We start from the raw sequence: 19350 nt of genomic DNA on the forward strand, positions 1-19350 counted from the left end.
CAGAAACAGCCCAAGCACGTGAGAAGCTTAAGTCTCAGCCCCAGCACACACCAAGTGGGCCCCAGAAGTGGATTTCTGCACTATCCATCTTAGTTTACTCATTTTCGTAAACCTAGGTTACTAGTTTAGTATTTAAACAACTTTTAGAGACTTATTTTGTATCTCATGACATTTTTTAGATCTGAATTTTATACTCTTTGATGGCATGAGTCTCTAAACTCCATTGTTGGGGGTGAGGAGCTCTGCAGCGTCTCGATGAATTAATGCAATTATCTCTATTTTCCATTCAAACACGCTTGTTCTTATCTAAGATGTTCATTCGCGCTTCACCATAAAGAAGGTGATGATCCGTGATACTCATCCCCTTCCTCAATCCATGAATGTGTGCCTGACAACCACCTCCATTCTACATTAGATTGAATGAGTATCTCTAAGATTCCTTAATCAGAATCTTCGTGGTATAAGCTAGAATTGATGGCGACATTCATGAGAATCCGGAAAGTCTAAACCCTGTCTGTGGAATTCCGAGTAGGATTCAAGAATTGAATGGCTGTGACGAGCTTCAAACTCGCGATTGTTGGGCGTAGTGACATACGCAAAAGAATCAATGGATTCTATTCCTACATGATCAAGAACCAACATATGATTAGCCGTGCTGTGACAGAGTATTTGGACCATTTTCACTGAGAGGATGGGAAGTAGCTATTGACAACGGTGACACCCTACATACAGCTTGCCATGGAAGGAGCCTTGCGTGTGTGAAGAGGAGTACAAGAGAAAAGTTGAAATTTAGAAGACAAAGCATCTCCAAAACTCCAACATATTCTCCATAATTGCATAATAAGTATTTCAAATTTTCCAACATTATTTACTATTTTTATTCCAACTTTATATTACTTAATCCATGTCCTTTTGTTCATTTGCAAGTCAACTGATAATCATAATTGGTATCCTAACTAAGAATAATAAAATAACCATAGCTTGCTTCAAGCCAACAATCTCCGTGGGATTCGACCCTTACTCACGTAAGGTATTACTTGGATGACCCAGTGTACTTGCTGGTTAGTTGTGCGAATTGCAAAAGTGTGATTGCAATTTCGTGCACCAGCGTTCAACCAAGTTAGATGCCAGCTCATCCCAAACACTCACCAAGTGGGCCTAGATAGGCGAAGATATATAGGATCACCCATATTTAGGATCTTCAGCCTCTCAGAACTTATTTCACTTTATTTTCTTTAAGTATGAGCGGCTAAACCTCCTAGGTTAAGGATAGGAGCAAGGCTCATTCCTATGGGTTAATATTATTACTTTTCTACTCTAATATATGTTTGATTCCATTCTATGATGTATTATCATTCTTCATCTTTATGAATCTAGGGTGGAACAAAAGTATGACCTCTTATTCTACATGAGTTCTTTACGAGTCCTGACCCAGATAGTATTGCGCTACAGCTTGAGAGTACATTATATGTTCCAATAAGTTATTTGGGCTAATTGGGATATGTGACATAAAATCTCGTTAGTCATGGGTAATTGAGGTCCCTGTGGCATTCAGGCTAGAATCATTGATCTTTATTCTCCGATCCGAAATATCCGACCTTGTCTGTGGCGTTTTGAGTAGGATCATCAGAGATTGAATTACGTAAGCTTTACCCTTGTCCAGATTGACTGACCTGTTTGGGCGTTTGGCTTGGATCAGAGAAGATTAATAACCACTACCCCTGGCTTAATCACTTACAGCCTTGCCATTAAATGAATCACTCATTGTTAAAGTAGTCAGTAAGAAGTATCAATCCGAAAGAACAAGCATCTCCGAGGCCTTAACTGATTTCTTACTATTGTTTCTATGTCAATTATTTATTGCTTTCGTTATTATTTTGTTTATGCGCCTACAACAATAACAATAAACTTTCTATTCGCCTGACTAAGATCTGCAGGATAACTACAGCTTGCTCAATCCAACAATCCTTGAGGGATTCAACCCTCACTCACCTGAGGTATTACTTGGATGACCCGGTGCACTTACCGGTTCAATTGTGCGAGTTTCATTTTTGTGCACCAGCTATTAATCAGAGTACTTTAGAAACAGCTTAATTTTCACGTATCCTATTATAACAATTCCCTAACCCCATAGTGAGAAGCAGCGAGGATGATGTTTTCACTCCCCTATAGGTTTTTTCTTTTTCAGGTCATGAACAACGAAGTTCGGAAGAGCTTATTTTATTTTTTTCTGTTTAAATGATATTTTATGTTGTATTAGTTATTTTTTCCCTCGCCTTTACCTTTACAAGTTTTTATAAGAGGGATAGGAAATTGATTATGTAATTCTTGCAAATTAATAATATGTATATGTGTGTGTGTGTGTGTGTGTGTGTGTGTGTGTGTGTGTGTGTGTGTGTGTATTCCTTGTAAGTATTGTAAGTATGGATGTATGTTGAAAAATTCGGTTTAAGTTTTAAACAAGCTCATGTTTTAGTATTAAATATTTTAAGAGTCGTCGTAATACCTGAGCTATCAGAGTGGCGCAGCCGGAAGCGTGACACTTTGATAGTTAGGGTGTTACATTATGGTATCAGAGCGCTCCTTCCTGTAGAGCCTGAGGAATGGATCGATTATACTTCAATTGTATACTCTGAGCGTCTGTCATGTACTAGGTCTTGTTCGGATAACAAGAATTAGAGCTTTATGCACATGACGGTCTATTGATTAATGCCATTAGTCTTGCATTGCATAATTCCTGGTATTAAGTTTGGCCGGCTTAAAACTAGTGGATTATGTATATGGAAGCACTAAGGGGTTATCATAGATGATATACGAGCTATAGATAGCGTGAATCATGGGTTTTGGGAACGTTATAATATATTCCTCGAGATTACTCGGTTAGGTGTCTCAAACTCTGTGAATGTCATGTGACTTGTTCTCTCATAAGTTTACCTTGGAGTCCTCAATTGTTATTTCTTTTGGGAAGTAAATTGATGTTTCTCCAACCCTATTCTTCTGTTTATATACTTTCTCATTTGATTCTAACTGCATATGTCTGCTTAACGTCCTTGGTGTGTTTGCCTTTCTTTGTTTAAACTCTTTTCTTGATCCATGCATTCTTTGGTACAACTTTGAACCTGTTTTGATGCAGTGTATTCCTTTAAGCTCCTATTCCGAGTTTTTTTAAAGAAGTTGTGATTTAATTTTTTCCTTGACTATATTTACAATCATTATTCTAAAGCCTTGATAAAATCGTTTTTGATTTTATATAACCTTCTCTATATAAAACTTTGAAAATTCTTTATGCAATTTAAAAACCATTTACTCCCAATATCTCGCCAGTTCTTTTACTGGTTTATGAAAATATACTTATTTTAAAAATACAGCTTGATTTTCTAACAACTATATTACAATTTTTATGAATATCTTTATTTGATTATGTATTTAGATATTCTTTAAAGAAAGATTTGTGTCTCTTTCCAGTTGATTTTTGTTTGATAAACTTCACCTAATTTATTTTTAATTTGAGTTTGGTTTAGCATACTACATTGTTTATGCAATTGTTGTTTTTTTTTTTTTGAATATGTTGGACTCATATCTCTCTTCTTATGAACAGACCAATTTCCTTATTAAGCTTTTCATTTCTATGGATGTCATATTTGATTCTGTTTTTAATTACTCTCTTACTTTTGTGAACGACACCATTAACTTAGTTTTCATTCTCTTGTGGATCTCATACTCATCTGAGTCAGCTTGAATTTGTCTCAACCTAGTGCACTGTTTGTCCTCTTATTGTTTTTACCAAAGTTCTTTAGTCAAAGATTCCTTCTTAAAAATTTATTATGGATTGAGTTGTCTTTCCTTGCACGTTTTGTATTCTTTTGGATCAGTTAAAATCTTATTCGATATTCCATGCCTATTGAATTTTGTTGGGAATTCCCTTGATCTAAAGATCCTTTCCTGTATGGGTTGATTTTCTTTTAAGTGCATCTTAACATTCTTGAATGTTCTTATGAGGTGGTGATTTCTGGTATATTCTCAGAGTTTTGAGGTGAATTTTTAAAACAAGATTTGGATACCCTTTTTAAGAGATTTTAAATCAATTTTCTCACTTGATTGCATCCATAGCCATTCTTCAAATTTGACAAAGTTGTTTTGAAGTTAGCATTAACTGCTTTATACGAAACTCTGAAAACCTGATATATGCGTACGCGGCAGTTGGCATGCGACGCGGACTAGCCTTTCTGTTCCAAGCACTCGTGTATGCGGAAGATCACCTACGTATGCGAGATGGACATTTTAACACCCACGTGTACGTCGGAACCCTGTTTTTGCCGAAAATGAGTTTACAAAAAAATTGTACCTCAAATTTTTCCTTTCTAAACAGAGTTTGAATTTTTCTTCTATCTTCGTTGTAACTCTTATACCCGTTTTGCTTAAATGAGAACCAAAATAACTTTCAAAATTTTTGAGAAATTACCTTTGGCCCTTAACCCTATTGAATTTCATTTGCGAACCTCACATATTCTATCTATAACTTGGAAAATTGTTTCAAAGTAATGCAACTTGATTCTCTTCCGAGTTTTATTGCATGCAACTTGAAAAGTTTTTCATTCTTCATGAGCAATGCATTCAAAAGTATTTTTAATCCTACTATTGAGTCCTGTGAGCTTTATCTTTGGTTTTAGACATTCTTCTTCTGTAAACCTCATATTCTTTAACTCGACTTGATTTTGTTTCAAACTACTGCACTATTTTTCTTTTTATTATTCCTATCAGATTTCGTTAATTCGGGATTCATGTTTGAGATTGCCAAACTAATTTCCTTTCTGGCACTCTTCATTCCTTATGCATCCCTAATTACTCGTGATCTCAACAATCCTTTCAAACTCTTGTGGATTTTGTCCTTGTCGCTTGTTCTTTTCCAAGGTCATGTATCCTTCTGAATAAACTCGAGGATTGCTTTAGAGTCACGTATGACCTTTAGGCATAGCAAGCGAAGGGTTAGTCTCTTTAGAATGCAGTTCGTGAACGTGAAAAGGTAGAGCAGTAAGTGTGTGCAACGTTATGAGGAGTTGTGGGGGGTTTTGTTCCTTGTGAGAGAGTTTGCGGGTGTTAGGCTTGTGACCGGTTATGGGGTTATAAAATGATTGATGGAGTTGAAAAGTTGAAATTTTGAAGTGAGCACGATATATGTGTGCGAACGTTACACCCGTCGTTTTAAGACCAACCTGCCTTGTAACCTTTGGCCACTTTAACTACCACCATACTTTTGCGAATGCCTATCTTAAAAAGCTTGCACACCTACTGTGTTTCTCCGAGATTTTGCAAAGTCTTGAAACCATATAACATTTTTGCAATGAGCCTATCTTGTATCTGCTGCCTTGTACCACACATTTTCTTCCTTATATGTATATTCAAGTTATAAAGCTTGTATTTGGAAGATTATATATATGTCAAGACTCCTATTTTTCTAATGTATACAAAAGTAAAGTATTCAAAACTATTTTAGTATTTTGCTTATTAAGTTAATTATCAAGGACGAAAATTTTTATAAGTGGGGAAGGATGTAAGACCCTAAATTTTAAAAAGTTATTAATAAATTATTTATTATCTATTATATTTATTTAAGATTATATTTTTAGATATTTTTATATATAATTTGAGTAAATTCTCATTTATTATTTAGAGTTTTTATAATTGAAAAATAGTTAATATTTTATATGCTTAATTTTAAATATTTAATTTTTTTAATCATATTTTATAAATAAAGGAAAATTAATCTAATTATCATAAATTTTCATTGAATTAGTACTTATTCGAAAATAGATTTCAAGTTGATAATAAAATAATATTTCAAAGATGATTATTAAATATTTAATTTAAATTTAGATTATCACTCTACAGTTTTATTCTTATTAAAAACTACTACCTTATCTTAATCCTTAAAATCTCCAATTTCATTACACAACACAAATCCTAATTTACCTTTATTAACCTAAACCATAATCCACTCACCTCTACCACCCCCACACCCCACACGGTCACACACACACACAGACAAACAAACCCAACGCCCACACAGAACACAGTGAAACCAAAGGAAAGAAAGAAAACAAAACAGAGGGAGAATAAGGAAAAGAGTTCGCTGACCTGGGGGGAGAGGGAGCTCGCCGCCGCTGTTCTGTGTAGAGACACCGCCACCATCTATATATTTATCATCGTATCAAAGCGAATACCTAAATTTTATGACCAATTTTCTATTCATTTTGTTTGGTTTTTCCCGCGATATCTCCCAAGAGAGTCTATTAACTGAAAACAAACTACGACACTCAGAGTTTAGTTGTCGGTAAAGAAGGTAGAGGACGGGTTTCCTAAGACCATCTCCAATAGGGAACTCATCCTAGTTCCTGTTTATGATCCACCTGTCATAAAAAGTAACTCCACATCAGTTTTTGCGTCATAAACAGTAAATAGGAACTCAAAATATCTCTCTCTTCTCCATTAAGAGGAACTAACTTTAGTCCCTGTTGTGGTCCCACTTAATTAATTAATTAAAATACTTGAAATTAATGTAATTAATTTTTTTCAATAATGTAATTTAAATTTATAAATTTAAAAATAATTCACTATTAAAAATATTAAGATTAAAAAAAAATTATTTGTAATGTAGTTAGTATTTTAAATTTTATAAATAAAAATAAATAATCCAACCAAAAATTATTTTGTAATGTGTATAAATTAAATATATTTTTTATATAAATAAATTTAATTAATTATAATTTAATATAAAAATATAAATAATATTTAATATTAATTTTTTATAATTATTTATATTAATTATAATTTAAATAACTGATATAAATTATTAATTAAATAAAAATATAATTATTTAAATAATATTAATTATAATTTAATATAATTATTTAAATATTTAAATAATTAAATAATAATTAATTAATTACTAATTATAATAACTTACTATAATTAGTAATTAATTAATTATTATTTAATTATTTAATATAATTATTTAATTAATTATAATTTAATATAATTATTTTTTTTAAAGATTACTTGCCACATGGCAAGTTATCCTTTGCAAATTACAAGTCCCTCTGAATAGGGACTCTTTTTCCTCGATTCATGAGCAGTGACGCTATTCTCTTTCTCTCCAATAGTTGGGACTCTATTGTGTCAGAGAAAGAAGAAGTGGAACCTTGAAAAATTGGTGCGTTGGAGATGCTCTAAAGCTAGGATGAATTGGAAATGTAAGAGCCAGAGAAGCATTAAAGTCAAAGTGACTGTAGCTCTAGGCTTAGCCTTGCAGTATATGACCTTTTGTCGACACCTCTGTTTGTCCATTGCATCGTTAGACTGATACTTATTCTCGCAGTTGACTGACCACTGTTGACACTTAATTAAAAAGGTTGACTTAGGGGTTCGTTCCACTTCAACTTATCCCATAGATTAGATTATTGGAACAAACAAACAATCACCCTTCCCGTCCCATCCCATCCTGATTTTTCATCACTATTAAACTCAGATTCCTCTGCACTTGGCTGATGGCTTCATCAGTATTAGTGGCCCGATTATGTTTACTGGTTGCCTTTGTATTCCATAATCTTCAAATCACAAGAAGCAAACAGGTTTGCGATGTGAAGTCATGCGGCGAAATCGAAGATATTCAGTTCCCATTCGGTTTGAAAGAAGCCAATCAAGAGCCTCAGTGCAGCTATTACCCTGACCCCAGTTTCCATCTCTTGTGCAAGCGCAGCAACCTCACTCAAACAATCCTCACTCTCCCCAAAACAGAGGACTTGGTAATCAAGAGCATCGATTACGAGGAACAAACCATCCAAGTCAACGATCCCAAAGGTTGTCTCCCAAAACGTTTCTTGCACAATAACTGGGACCTTTCGGATTCACCATTCACGCTCGACATCGCACGCTACAAATATTTCAATCTGACCTTCCTCAGTTGCCCCTCAAACTGGACCAAATCCACGGGGTCACCTAGAATCGCATGCCTCAGTGACAACACTGGAAACTCGGTCATAGTCTTAGGGCTGCGTCCTATTGACATGTCATCAACGTGTGACGTGATGTCCACGGCTCTTGTGCCGCTTCCGATGGTGGATATGCCTCAGTGGCCATTCTGGCCTGATCTCAACCACGATATTGGCTTGGCTTGGACCCAACCAAGGTGCTCCGAATGTGCGGTTAGTGGCCAACGTTGTGGCTTCGTCAACGATAAAACTTCTCGAGTTGGATGCTTTTCTACTCCCACCAAAAACCAAGGTAAATTAATTCAATTAAGTCTTCTATCATTTTAGAAAAAATTAAAGTAATTCAGGTTTATTATCGGCAAAATTGTGTTATTCTTAATTTGATTTCTCTGCTGGGGGATGCCTCCAACCCCGCTTGAATTGCTTTTTCGATCTTTATTCTTGATTATACGCAATTCGCCTTGTTCTTTATCGATTTATTCTCTTAGAATCTCTCACTCATCTGAAATTAACAGGACACGTTGAATTTTCATGAAAACCAGGTATGGTTCGTGCTACATGTTTTGCATATAGCGGTTAGGTACTTAGGTATCGGGTCGTAATTGGCAATTGAATATTAGACTGTGTAGCAACTGTCTTTGACTCAAATAGTCTAATTCCGTGCTCCTTAAGGATGAAACTTGCCACCGAATAGGAATACTAGAAAGATGAATTATGAATGCGTTCATCTTTTCTGAGTAACGTGTCATTAGAAAAATGAAATGTCGTTGAAACATGTCAGTTTCATAGTTTCATAAAAAAGTGGGGCATCATGAATGTCAGTTTTATTATTTTTATTATTAATTATTAATATTATTGAAGTGTTTTTTCGGGTGGGGAGTTTCACAAGTGGTTTGCACTTTTATAAGTGATCATCCAATTGTTAACAAAAGACTAGGATCATGATTAAAGGAAAGGGGAAAAGATTGGTGCTACTAAGACTAAGGCATGTGCCTAATAAGCCCTTAAAAATTGCACCAACTTGCTTTATGCTATTTCTTATCTTTATCCCCCAAAACAAAAGGACTGATACGTAGTAAAAGAATTAAAAAATAAAAGAAAGAACGAAGAAGGAAGAATAATTATAATAATACATCAATGTTAGGACACTTGGTTCCACCTCGTGTGGTGTTATTCAATAATAGAACCATGATTTTAATTTTACATTGCGCAATTAGACAAACTACTAGGAAACATAGAAGTGGGACATGGAATCCCCTTTAGAAATTCTCAAAGTTTGAACATGTTTAGCAAAGTCCTAGTTTGGGTGAGGATTTTACTTTTTCCTGATTATTTAGCAGATTCTTTTGGTATATATATTTATTTGACAAGAAAATGTTTCATAGCCTTTTTGTTTTTAGTAATTAACTAAGTATCCTTTTCTTGGTAATAATTTCACCGTTGGATATTCATGATTGCGTGCAGGTCTTAGCAGCAGTGCCAAATATGGCTTAACCTTAGGAGTGGGAGTTCCCGGGCTCTTATGTTTAATTGGGCTTTCATGCTTCATTTGCGGTAAGGTCAAGGTTCGTATTCATCGCCGACAGCCCATCAGAGAGTTCCCAACAATTTCCCTACAGCCTATTACTCTTGCAATGGGCCTTGATAGGACCACAATTGAAAAGTACCCAAAGACTCTTATCGGTGAGAGCGGGCGCTTGTTGAAGCCCACTGATAATACCTGCTCAATATGCCTCTGTGAATATGAGCCTAAAGATACTTTGAGGACCATACCTGAGTGCAACCATTATTTCCATGCTGAGTGCATAGACGAGTGGCTCAGAATGAATGGAACCTGCCCCTTGTGCAGGAACACACCGGGGGCATTATCTAGAGTTAGCCCTTCTTTCTCTTCTTTGTCTCATCACACTTCATCAATGTCCTCTACGCCATAGATAGTCCATGCTTAAACCTCGTGTTTATGTAGTGTATATAGGGACTATATATAGGCAGGCTATAAAGATTAAGAGTAGTGTTTTTGTATCTGTGTAATATTATTACTTTTCATTTTTTCCCCTTAATATATAGTTACTAAAAGAGCTTATATCATTTGAATTGAAAGACAAGCAGAAAAAGGGTTAACAATAGTTTCATTCACCAGGATATTCTGCTATCACTTTTAAAGTTGGACAAGATTTCAACTTTAGTTTGTAATCTCACAGGAAATTAAAAAAAAAAAGTACAATGAAGCCTTAGCAATAGCTACGGGTTATCAACTAGATAATCATCCATCTACAACAAAGAATAAAGCATGAAATGGTGAAACATAAAAGAAAAGGTTTAACTATTACTGGAAGCATCGTAATTCCTAAATTATATATCAAGTTACTATCACATGAAGCGAAAATTGAGTTGGAAGCTTTTAAAAAATGTAGAGAATGTACTATAGATAGAACTAGTGTATGTATTTGCGCGATGTGTGAAAAATATTATTTTTTAATTTATATCTGAGGTATATTTAATAAAAAAAATATTGTTCAGCATATTAAACTTTAAATAAAACTCATATTTTTTTATCGTTTAAACGAATACTAAACAAAAGTACATAATAAAAAAGTTCACAAAATAATTGGATTAATTAAAAAAAACGTAATATGTAATAAATTAATGTCTTAATTTCTATGAAAAATGTGTATACATACTCTTTTTTATAAATAATCAAAATTTTAGTTTATATCTCCAACATTGATCATTGCACATTTATAGACTATATCTTTAATCATGTACCATATAAAATTTAAACATTATTTATGTTAAAATTTTCATCCAACTATAAAAAAAAAATGAAAAAACATAATTAACAACAAAGAGATATCAATTGATTAAACCAATATTTAATTATCTCAATTTATCAAAAATTTCTCTATACACAATATTAATCGTGCAATTCTCAGAGACTCCCTTATGACGTTGAATTAAAACTTTTATTCCTTACTTGTTCTTAACTCTTGAAAGTGTCACATATAACTGTCCATACGTAAAAACAGGTCTCGGTAGTACAAACCCATGATTTTTAATATTTGTCCTTAAGCCTTGTTGATTGTCATACAAAAAGACACCATCAATGGAAATTGTCTTCTCTTGAACTTAATTGATGGAATGCTGTCATCATTTGGAACCATATTTATTCTGAAAATTAATTCAATTTCTCATATTTTGGTCTCTGTTAGTATTTCGCATTCAACCAAGTAATTTTCAAGTCTCTTAACATGTAATCGTGTACTATTGCATAGGTCAAATGATTGGTCTATGTTCCTAATTAGCATTATGGGAACACCAATCATGAGTGTAAACTTATGACCAGAGCAATTAAGAGCATTCAATACTTTTAGACCAAAGAATTTCAAGTGGCTTTTCATATTACCTTCTTTAATAAAAAGATTGTCTGAACTAAGACACACATTTTCATCATTAGGAACAATTGATAGTAGGTGACTATTTATCTTGTCAACAACATCTAAAGCATAGTTATCAGAATCGAACCAGTAATTGATCCGGTCATATGACTAGGTTATTGGGTCATTGATTTACCCGGTTGACCCAGTCATAATTAAATAAAAATATAAACTTATAAAAATAAAATAAAATAAAAAATAAAATGTATGGTTTTAAAAAATATATTAATGATAATCAAATATCAATTCTTAGATATAATTTATGGTGCAAAAATAGATAATAAATTAGTCATTAAGTCCAAAAAATGATAAATAACTTTAAGAGTAAAATTATAAAAAATTAATTTATTTAGAATAAAAGTAATGTGATTAACTATAATTTACTTAGATGTGATTAAAAAATAATTAAATACTATATACAGTAAAAAACTGATATTATTGAAGGATAAAATTAAAATTTATTTTTATGTATCGTTTTTGTCTCCAACGTTTTCGTCCTATTTAAGTTCCTAACGTTTCAAAATCATCTCAATTTTATCCCGCCGCTATTAACGGATCCCTAACGGTAGGACAACATTGAGTCAATTTTGAAACGTTAGGGACTTAAATAGGACGATTAAAACGTTACGAACAACTTTGGGACTTACCCAAAATATTGGGGACAAAAATGATACTTTACTCGTACAAAATATTTTCTTCATTTAAATGAATGAGAAAAAATAAAAGATAACACAATCAATATCAATATATTAATATGTTTATATATTATGTGTTGTTATTTGTTATTGGTATCCATGTCAATCCATGCTTAAATGGATAAAAATAAATAAAAATTTATTAATAGTTTATTATATATTAAATTTTTATCACATATAATACTGAGAATCAAGATGGCACAGTGGCAAGGGAGTGACGCTATATCCTTGCCAACCCTTGTTCGGGCCTCAGCCCCTCGGCGTTTGCATTTTTGGAATTGTGCTGGACAGCAGCTCCTACAATGGTTTAGCGGATGCATAGGTGCATCGTAGACCCGCGCGGATTGAGTGCGATCTGAAGTGCGAACTGGCTGATTTCCAACGGGTTTGACCACCATTGACCTGTTCAATTGCTTATCTGGTCCAATCTACTAGTTGAACGATCAGACTACTGGTTTATCGGTTTTTAGTCGAACCGTTTGATCCAGTTTGATTCTAATAACTATGATCTAAAGCCAGTCCTAGTATTAATCAATTATTATAGTAATTGCTTGACATTAAATAACTATGCACTAAGCTTCGAAAGACAAGGTCAATTAACTCATCAAATGCTTGTTTGGAATTTAAAACTATCATATCCATAAGAATTTCAATTTCTGACTCTCCATCTAGTCTATCTTCTAGTAGGTCATCACCAACTTTTATTAACCAATACCTAAATTCCTTTATTTTCTATTGGTTTTAATTTTTACATCCCATAGTTAGCCTCATGTTCCTTGACAGTTGTAGAACTTTAACAAACTCCCAAAGGTACGAGGAATTTATGGTTGCATCACTATATCTTGTGAAGATCCTCTAGAAATTACAAGCGATATTTGTCTAAAGTCTCTACTAAGTACAACCTCCTTTCCCCGAATGGACGCTTACCATTCGCAATTAATATGTGCCTTATAATATCTCTTAAACATCTATCCAATGCCTCATAACAATACCGACTAAGCATAGATGTCTTATCTCAGATTATTAAATATGTCCTTGTTAACGATTTGGGAGGGATGAGTGCTGTCGAATCTTGAATCTAGAGTGTACAACCTTACTATTTGGTAAGGGAAGCAAGACTATTCTATTAGAAGCCACATTAAGCACTATTTTACTTTCTGATCTAACTTTTGATGACATCAAGTTGTAAAGGAATATTTTACCACAACCATTGTGACCATAAAGAAAAAAATCCTTTCTCGAATTCGTTCATAGTCCTCATAACTCTGTCATAAGATTTTTTCTACTCCATAGTCACCTACACAACATCGATGATAATAAGGTCTCTAATGGATGTTTGTCATATCTGAGTTCCTCTATTATTAGTCTTTTATTCTGCAATTAGTTACTACCAGAAAAGATTCACATTGGAGGATATTCTTGCAAGCTCCTTCCATAAGAATGCATGATATCTTTTATGTCTGATAATACAAAATTCTTGATATCCTCATTAGACAGAATTAAATCTATGACAGTTTAAAAAAAATTTTGTTCAATAAACTATCTCTAGCCATAAAATATTCTTTGAAGTTATGAAATATAGAAATAGGATATTAAAGTTATACCATTCATGTTTAAATGCCTTCGATGTCTATGTAGAATATCATCTAAAAGCTGCGGTCAACAATTTTTCTAGACAAAGTTAGGTCTTGAAAGACCGTTTGATACCAATAAAATTACAAAATAGCCTCCTCACATATGATGTAGATGTCCAAGTATCTGCCTCATTTAAGACATCTATGAACTTCTCATCATCTTACAACAATCCAATAGCAAAGTAGACATCTTTAAAAGTATCATAAGTTACATCATTCACTATCCTTATGTCTTCAAAGCCAATACAACTTCTTATGTCTTCTATTTTCAGAACAAATCAATATAATTATCATGGTTCTAAAAATTAGACTGGACCAGCCAGTACGACCAGTCTAACCACAAACCAAAAACAAATCATTAAATTGTCTGTGAACCGGTCGATCAAACTGGACCTAGATCGGGCCGGTTCATAGGAAACGACGTCATTTTGTAAGGAATTGCACGCGTTCAGCAGTCTAGCCCCCTTCTCTCTAATCGCTGGTATGGAATTAGAATACCACAACTGAACCAGCAAAGGCATCAAGTCATACCAAGTAACACCTTAAATGAGTGAGGGTCGATCCCACGAGGATTGATGGACTGAGCAACAATAGTCGAATGATTTACTTAGTCAGACAAGCAGAAAATAGTATTTTGGGATTCAAAAGCATCAAGCAGTAATTAACAAATCAAGCAATGGACGAGTTGTGAGAATTATATGAGAGAACAGTTAAGGTTTCAGAGATATTTATTTTTTGGATTAATATTTCTTACCAACTACTTTAATCATGTAAAATTCAATTCTTGGAAAACTGTAATTGACTAAACCCTAATTCCTTAGCGATTTAGTCTCCTCTAACCTAATCAACTGCCAATTCCTTTGTCACTTAATATAGATTAAATGGTTAGGTTCAATTCTAGTTTATTAGCCACAAAAACCCTAATTACTCAAATATAAGAGGATTATATGTCACGTATACCGTTAAGTCCAGGAACTTAGTAATTTAGGAGGAATTTACTTTCAAGCTTGTATTCAGGTGAGATAACTTTTCCAAGAATCAACAAGAATTCATGTAGGACAAGAGTTATTTTCTGATACTCTCAAATTCATAAGATGAAAAGCAAAAGTAATCTTTGAATTTAAATCAATACATTAATTAAAATAGAGTGGAAATAGTATTAATCCAGAGAATAAACAGAGCTTATAACCTTAACAAGGTAGGATTAGTTGCTCATGACTCAGAGAGAAAACTAGGGTTCGAAACTATGTGAAACTAGAATGCCGTAGAAGAGAAGAGCCGCCTGAAGGGCTAAATCTTTTTTCCTTTTACATCTAACATAATTTGATTTGAAAATAAAATAAAATAATAACTACTAAAGTCCAAAAGATTATGTTTGTAAATAAAAATAACCAAACAAAATAAAATTCAATAATTATAACAGTAATCTAACTAATGAAGCCTCTTTGTTGAAATTGGATCTACACTACTGGCGCTAAATGCCAGAATTGGCGTTTAGTGCCCCACAAGATAGTCAGCTTTCTACTTGTTGCTGTCTTCTTGGCGCTAAACACTAGGCTCGGAATTTATCACCCCTAGAGACAGTGAGCTCGCACACGTTACGAGGTACCTAGCACTAAATGCCCAGGTTGGCGTTTAGCGCTGATAAACCACTATTTTATAGTATATTTTGGATTGAATTGAGTGGATTTTGTCAACTATTTCCATACTTATACATATAAATTGCATGGTTTTATAAACCCTTTCTAATTTGTACTTAAGAATGAAAACATGCTTCATATGCCTTAAATTTATTAATTTTAATCCTCTCTTATTACCATTCTATGTTTTTTACGTGTTTTCAAGGTTATAGGGGAAGAATGGCTTAGAGGATGGAAAGGAAGCAAGCAAAAGTGGAAGGAACACAAAGAATTCAAGATTTGAGAAGCTGGTCTCGTCGCGTACGCGTGGATGACGCGTGCGCATGACCAGGAGCATCGTCCACCGACGCGTACGCATGCCTGACACGTACACGTGATATTGTGCAAAGTTTGACGACACGTACGCGTGGCTGACGCGTACGCGTGACAAGCTGCATGTAACAACCCCATTCTTTGAGTACGCGAGATCTTTTCTGAAGACACGGAATCCTCCGGAAGATCAGTAAGGGGAACACCTCTGTTGTATCATCAAGCATCTCAATCCTCATTGTCATTATGTCATCATTAAGAAAGAACTTTTTTTGAGACAAGCTTGACAACGCAATCACGAAGAACCTAGTTTTTGAACTGTATCGGTTAGGGGTTTTGATTTTAGTTTTCTAAATAGTCTTTGTTTGAAAAACCGGACTCGATTCATGAGAGAAGAGAAATAACAATATAATAATATTATTATTATATTAATATTAGAGATGCTTAAATAATATAATATTATTTGATCAGTTTTAGTTAAAAATAGAAGATCGGTTTAACCAGGTTCACAGTCTACTGGTGTAGATTAACACCAGCACTCTCTGATGACTTTAGCAATGCTAATTCCTCATCATATATCTTCTATTCTCATGTTAATTATGTTACTAGTGTCATTTATACTAGCAGCTCAGGTATTAATCTCTAGAAGTGTTATTAAGTGTATGTTCTAATACATCTAGTTTTAGTAATTATACACCTGTTGATGACGTTCCACCTAACTTGAGTTTTAAAGACTTAGAACGTATTTTCCCTCGCTTTAGTAGTTTAGAAAGACTAGGTGAGTATAGAGTCTAGGCTAGCCTGGGTGCCAGCTTTGGGACTTATTGAACAGGTCAGGGCCTGGGATATTGTATGTATATATATGTATATAGTTATTATCTAGCTATATCTAGGAGTGTTCTAACTAAAAGTTTATACTCTAATAAAGGCTGGATCATGAAATGTTATCAACTGCTTTAGATATATTTATGTGTTGTTGTTTATAATTGTTTTATCTATTATTATTTGTGAATTGATTATGAATGATTCTGTTTATTAATCCAAACATTTTCAAAAAGAAAGTACCTCACAAAATAACTACGCTTTTAACAACGAATCAGGCTCATATAATAAATAATAGATAATAATTAGGAAGACAAGTTGGTGCGCTCAGTTTCTAATATGATCTTGACGTACGAGAAAATTGGGTCGTTACAATTTGGTATCAGAACAGTTCATTTCCAGTAGGGACTGGGGAATGGACTGCCTATGCTTTACTGCATACTCTGCCTGTGTGTCTCATGCTGTCAGGGTATCTTTAAGATACACTTGGCATGAATGTCTATGAGCGCTCATTATGGGAGTGTTCGTGCTTAACTTGAGATATTAAGACTGATCACCTTAATGTTGATTGTTTGGTGTGGATAAGACCTTAATGACTGTGAATAGGCATGGTTTAATCGAGTTTCGAACAATGAATTGATGCGAGGCACAGCTATCTTCATAGCTATTATGATCTACATGGCTATGACTATATGAGATTTGGATGCTATAAGGAATGAACCGATCTCTTCATCAGGATAGTTTGAAGGAAATAGATCGCTTGAAGATGGATTTTGCACATGGCTGACATTTTGAGGGTAACATTTTCTTTTAGGAAGGCAGAATGTAACAACCCCATTTTTTGAGTATGCGAGATCTTTTCTGATGGCACGGAATCCTCCAAAAGATCAGTAAAGGGCACCTCTATTGTATCATCAAGCATCTCAATCCTCATTTCATTACGTCATCATTAAGCAAGAACTTCTTTTGAGACATGCTCGACAACGTAATCATGAAGAACCTAGTTTTTGAACTGTATCGGTTAGGAGTTTTGATTTTAATTTTCGTAAATAGTCTTTGCTTGATAAACCGGACTCGATTCATGAGAAAAGTGAAATAGCAATATAATAGTATTATTATATTAATATTAGAGATGCTTAAATAGTATTATAATATTATTTGATCAGTTTTAGTTAAAAATAGAAGATCTTTTAACCGGATTCACAGTCTATTGGTACAGATTAACACCAGCACTCTCTGATGACTTTAGCAATGCTAATGACTCATCATATATCTTCTATTCTCATGTTAATCATGTTAATATTGTCATTTATACTAGTAGCTCAGATATTAATCTCTAGAAGTGTTGTTAAATGTATGTTCTAATACATCTAGTTTTAGTAATTATACACCTGTTGATGATGGTTCCACCTAACCTGAGTTTTAAAGACTTAGAACGTATTTTCCCTCGCTTTAGTAGTTTAGAGGGACTAGGTGAGTATAGAGTCTAGGCTAGCTTGGGCGCCAGCTTTGGGACTTCTTGGACAGGCCAGGGCCTGGGATATTGTATGTATATATATGTATATAGTTATTATCTAGCTATATCTAAGGGTGTTCTAACTAAAAGTCTATACTCTAATAAAGGCTGGATCACAGAATGTTATCAACTGCTTTAGATATATTTATGTGTTTTTGTTTATAATTATTTTATCTATTATTATTTGTGAATTGATTATGAATGATTCTATTTATTAATTAAAATATTTTAAAAAAAAGTACCTCGCAAAATAACTACGCTTTTAACAACAAATTATGCTCATATAATAAATAATAGATAATAATTAGAAAGACAAGTTGTTAGCGCTCAGTTTCTAGTATGATCATGACGTACCAGAAAATTGGGTCGTTACAATTTGGTATCAAAGTAGTTCATTTCCAGTAGAGACTGGGGAATGGACTGACTATGCTTTACTGCATACTCTGCTTGTGTGTCTCATACTATTAGGGTATCTTTAAGATACATTTGGCATGAATGTCTATGAGCGCTCATTTTGGGAGTGTTCGTGCTTAACTTGAGATATTAAGACTGATCACCTTAATGTTGATTGTTTGGTGTGGATAAGACCTCAATGACTGTGAATACACATGGTTTAATCAAGTTCCGAACGATGAATCGATGCGAGACACAGCTATCTTCATAGCTATTATGATCTCCATGGCTATGACTATGTGAGATTTGGATGCTGTAAGGAACGAACCGATATCCTTGTCAGGATGGTTTGAAGGAAATAGATCGCTTGAAGATGGATTCTGCACGTGGCTGAAATTTTGAGGATAAAATTTTCTTTTAGGAGGGTAGAATATAACAACACCATTTTTTGAGTACGCGAGATCTTTTCTGAAGGCACAGAATCCTCCGAAAGATCAGTAAAAGGAACACCTCTGTTGTATCATCAAGCATCTCAATCCTCATTGTCATTACGTCATCATTAAGCAAGAACTTATTTTGAGACAAGCTCGACAATGCAATCACAAAGAACCTAGTTTTTGAACCGTATCGGTTAGGAGTTTTGATTATAGTTTTCGTAAGTTGTCTCTGTTTGACAAACCGGACTCGATACATGAGAGAAGAGAAATAGCAATATAATATTATTATTATATTAATATTAGAGATGCTTAAATAATACTATAATATTATTTGATCAGTTTTAGTTAAAAATAGGAGATCGGTTTAACCGGATTCACAGTCTACTGGTGTAGATTAACACCAGCACTCTCTGATGACTTTAGCAATGTTAATGCCTCATCATATATCTTCTATTCTCATGTTAATCATGTTACTAGTGTCA

General features: G+C 33.8%; 1 protein-coding gene across 1 annotated transcript; it reads left to right on the top strand.

The window, feature by feature from the left end:
• Positions 1-7103: 7103 nt before the first annotated feature.
• LOC112790784 (RING-H2 finger protein ATL22) lies at positions 7104-10076 on the top strand. The gene is made up of 2 exons (XM_025833340.3): positions 7104-8280; positions 9453-10076. The coding sequence occupies exons 1-2, from the start codon at positions 7545-7547 to the stop codon at positions 9920-9922; spliced, it is 1206 nt and encodes a 401-aa protein (XP_025689125.1). The 5' UTR covers positions 7104-7544; the 3' UTR covers positions 9923-10076.
• The last annotated feature ends 9274 nt before the right edge of the window (positions 10077-19350 follow it).

Source organism: Arachis hypogaea, chromosome 3 (assembly GCF_003086295.3).
Source record: "Arachis hypogaea cultivar Tifrunner chromosome 3, arahy.Tifrunner.gnm2.J5K5, whole genome shotgun sequence".
Classification (NCBI taxonomy): Eukaryota; Viridiplantae; Streptophyta; class Magnoliopsida; order Fabales; family Fabaceae; genus Arachis; species Arachis hypogaea.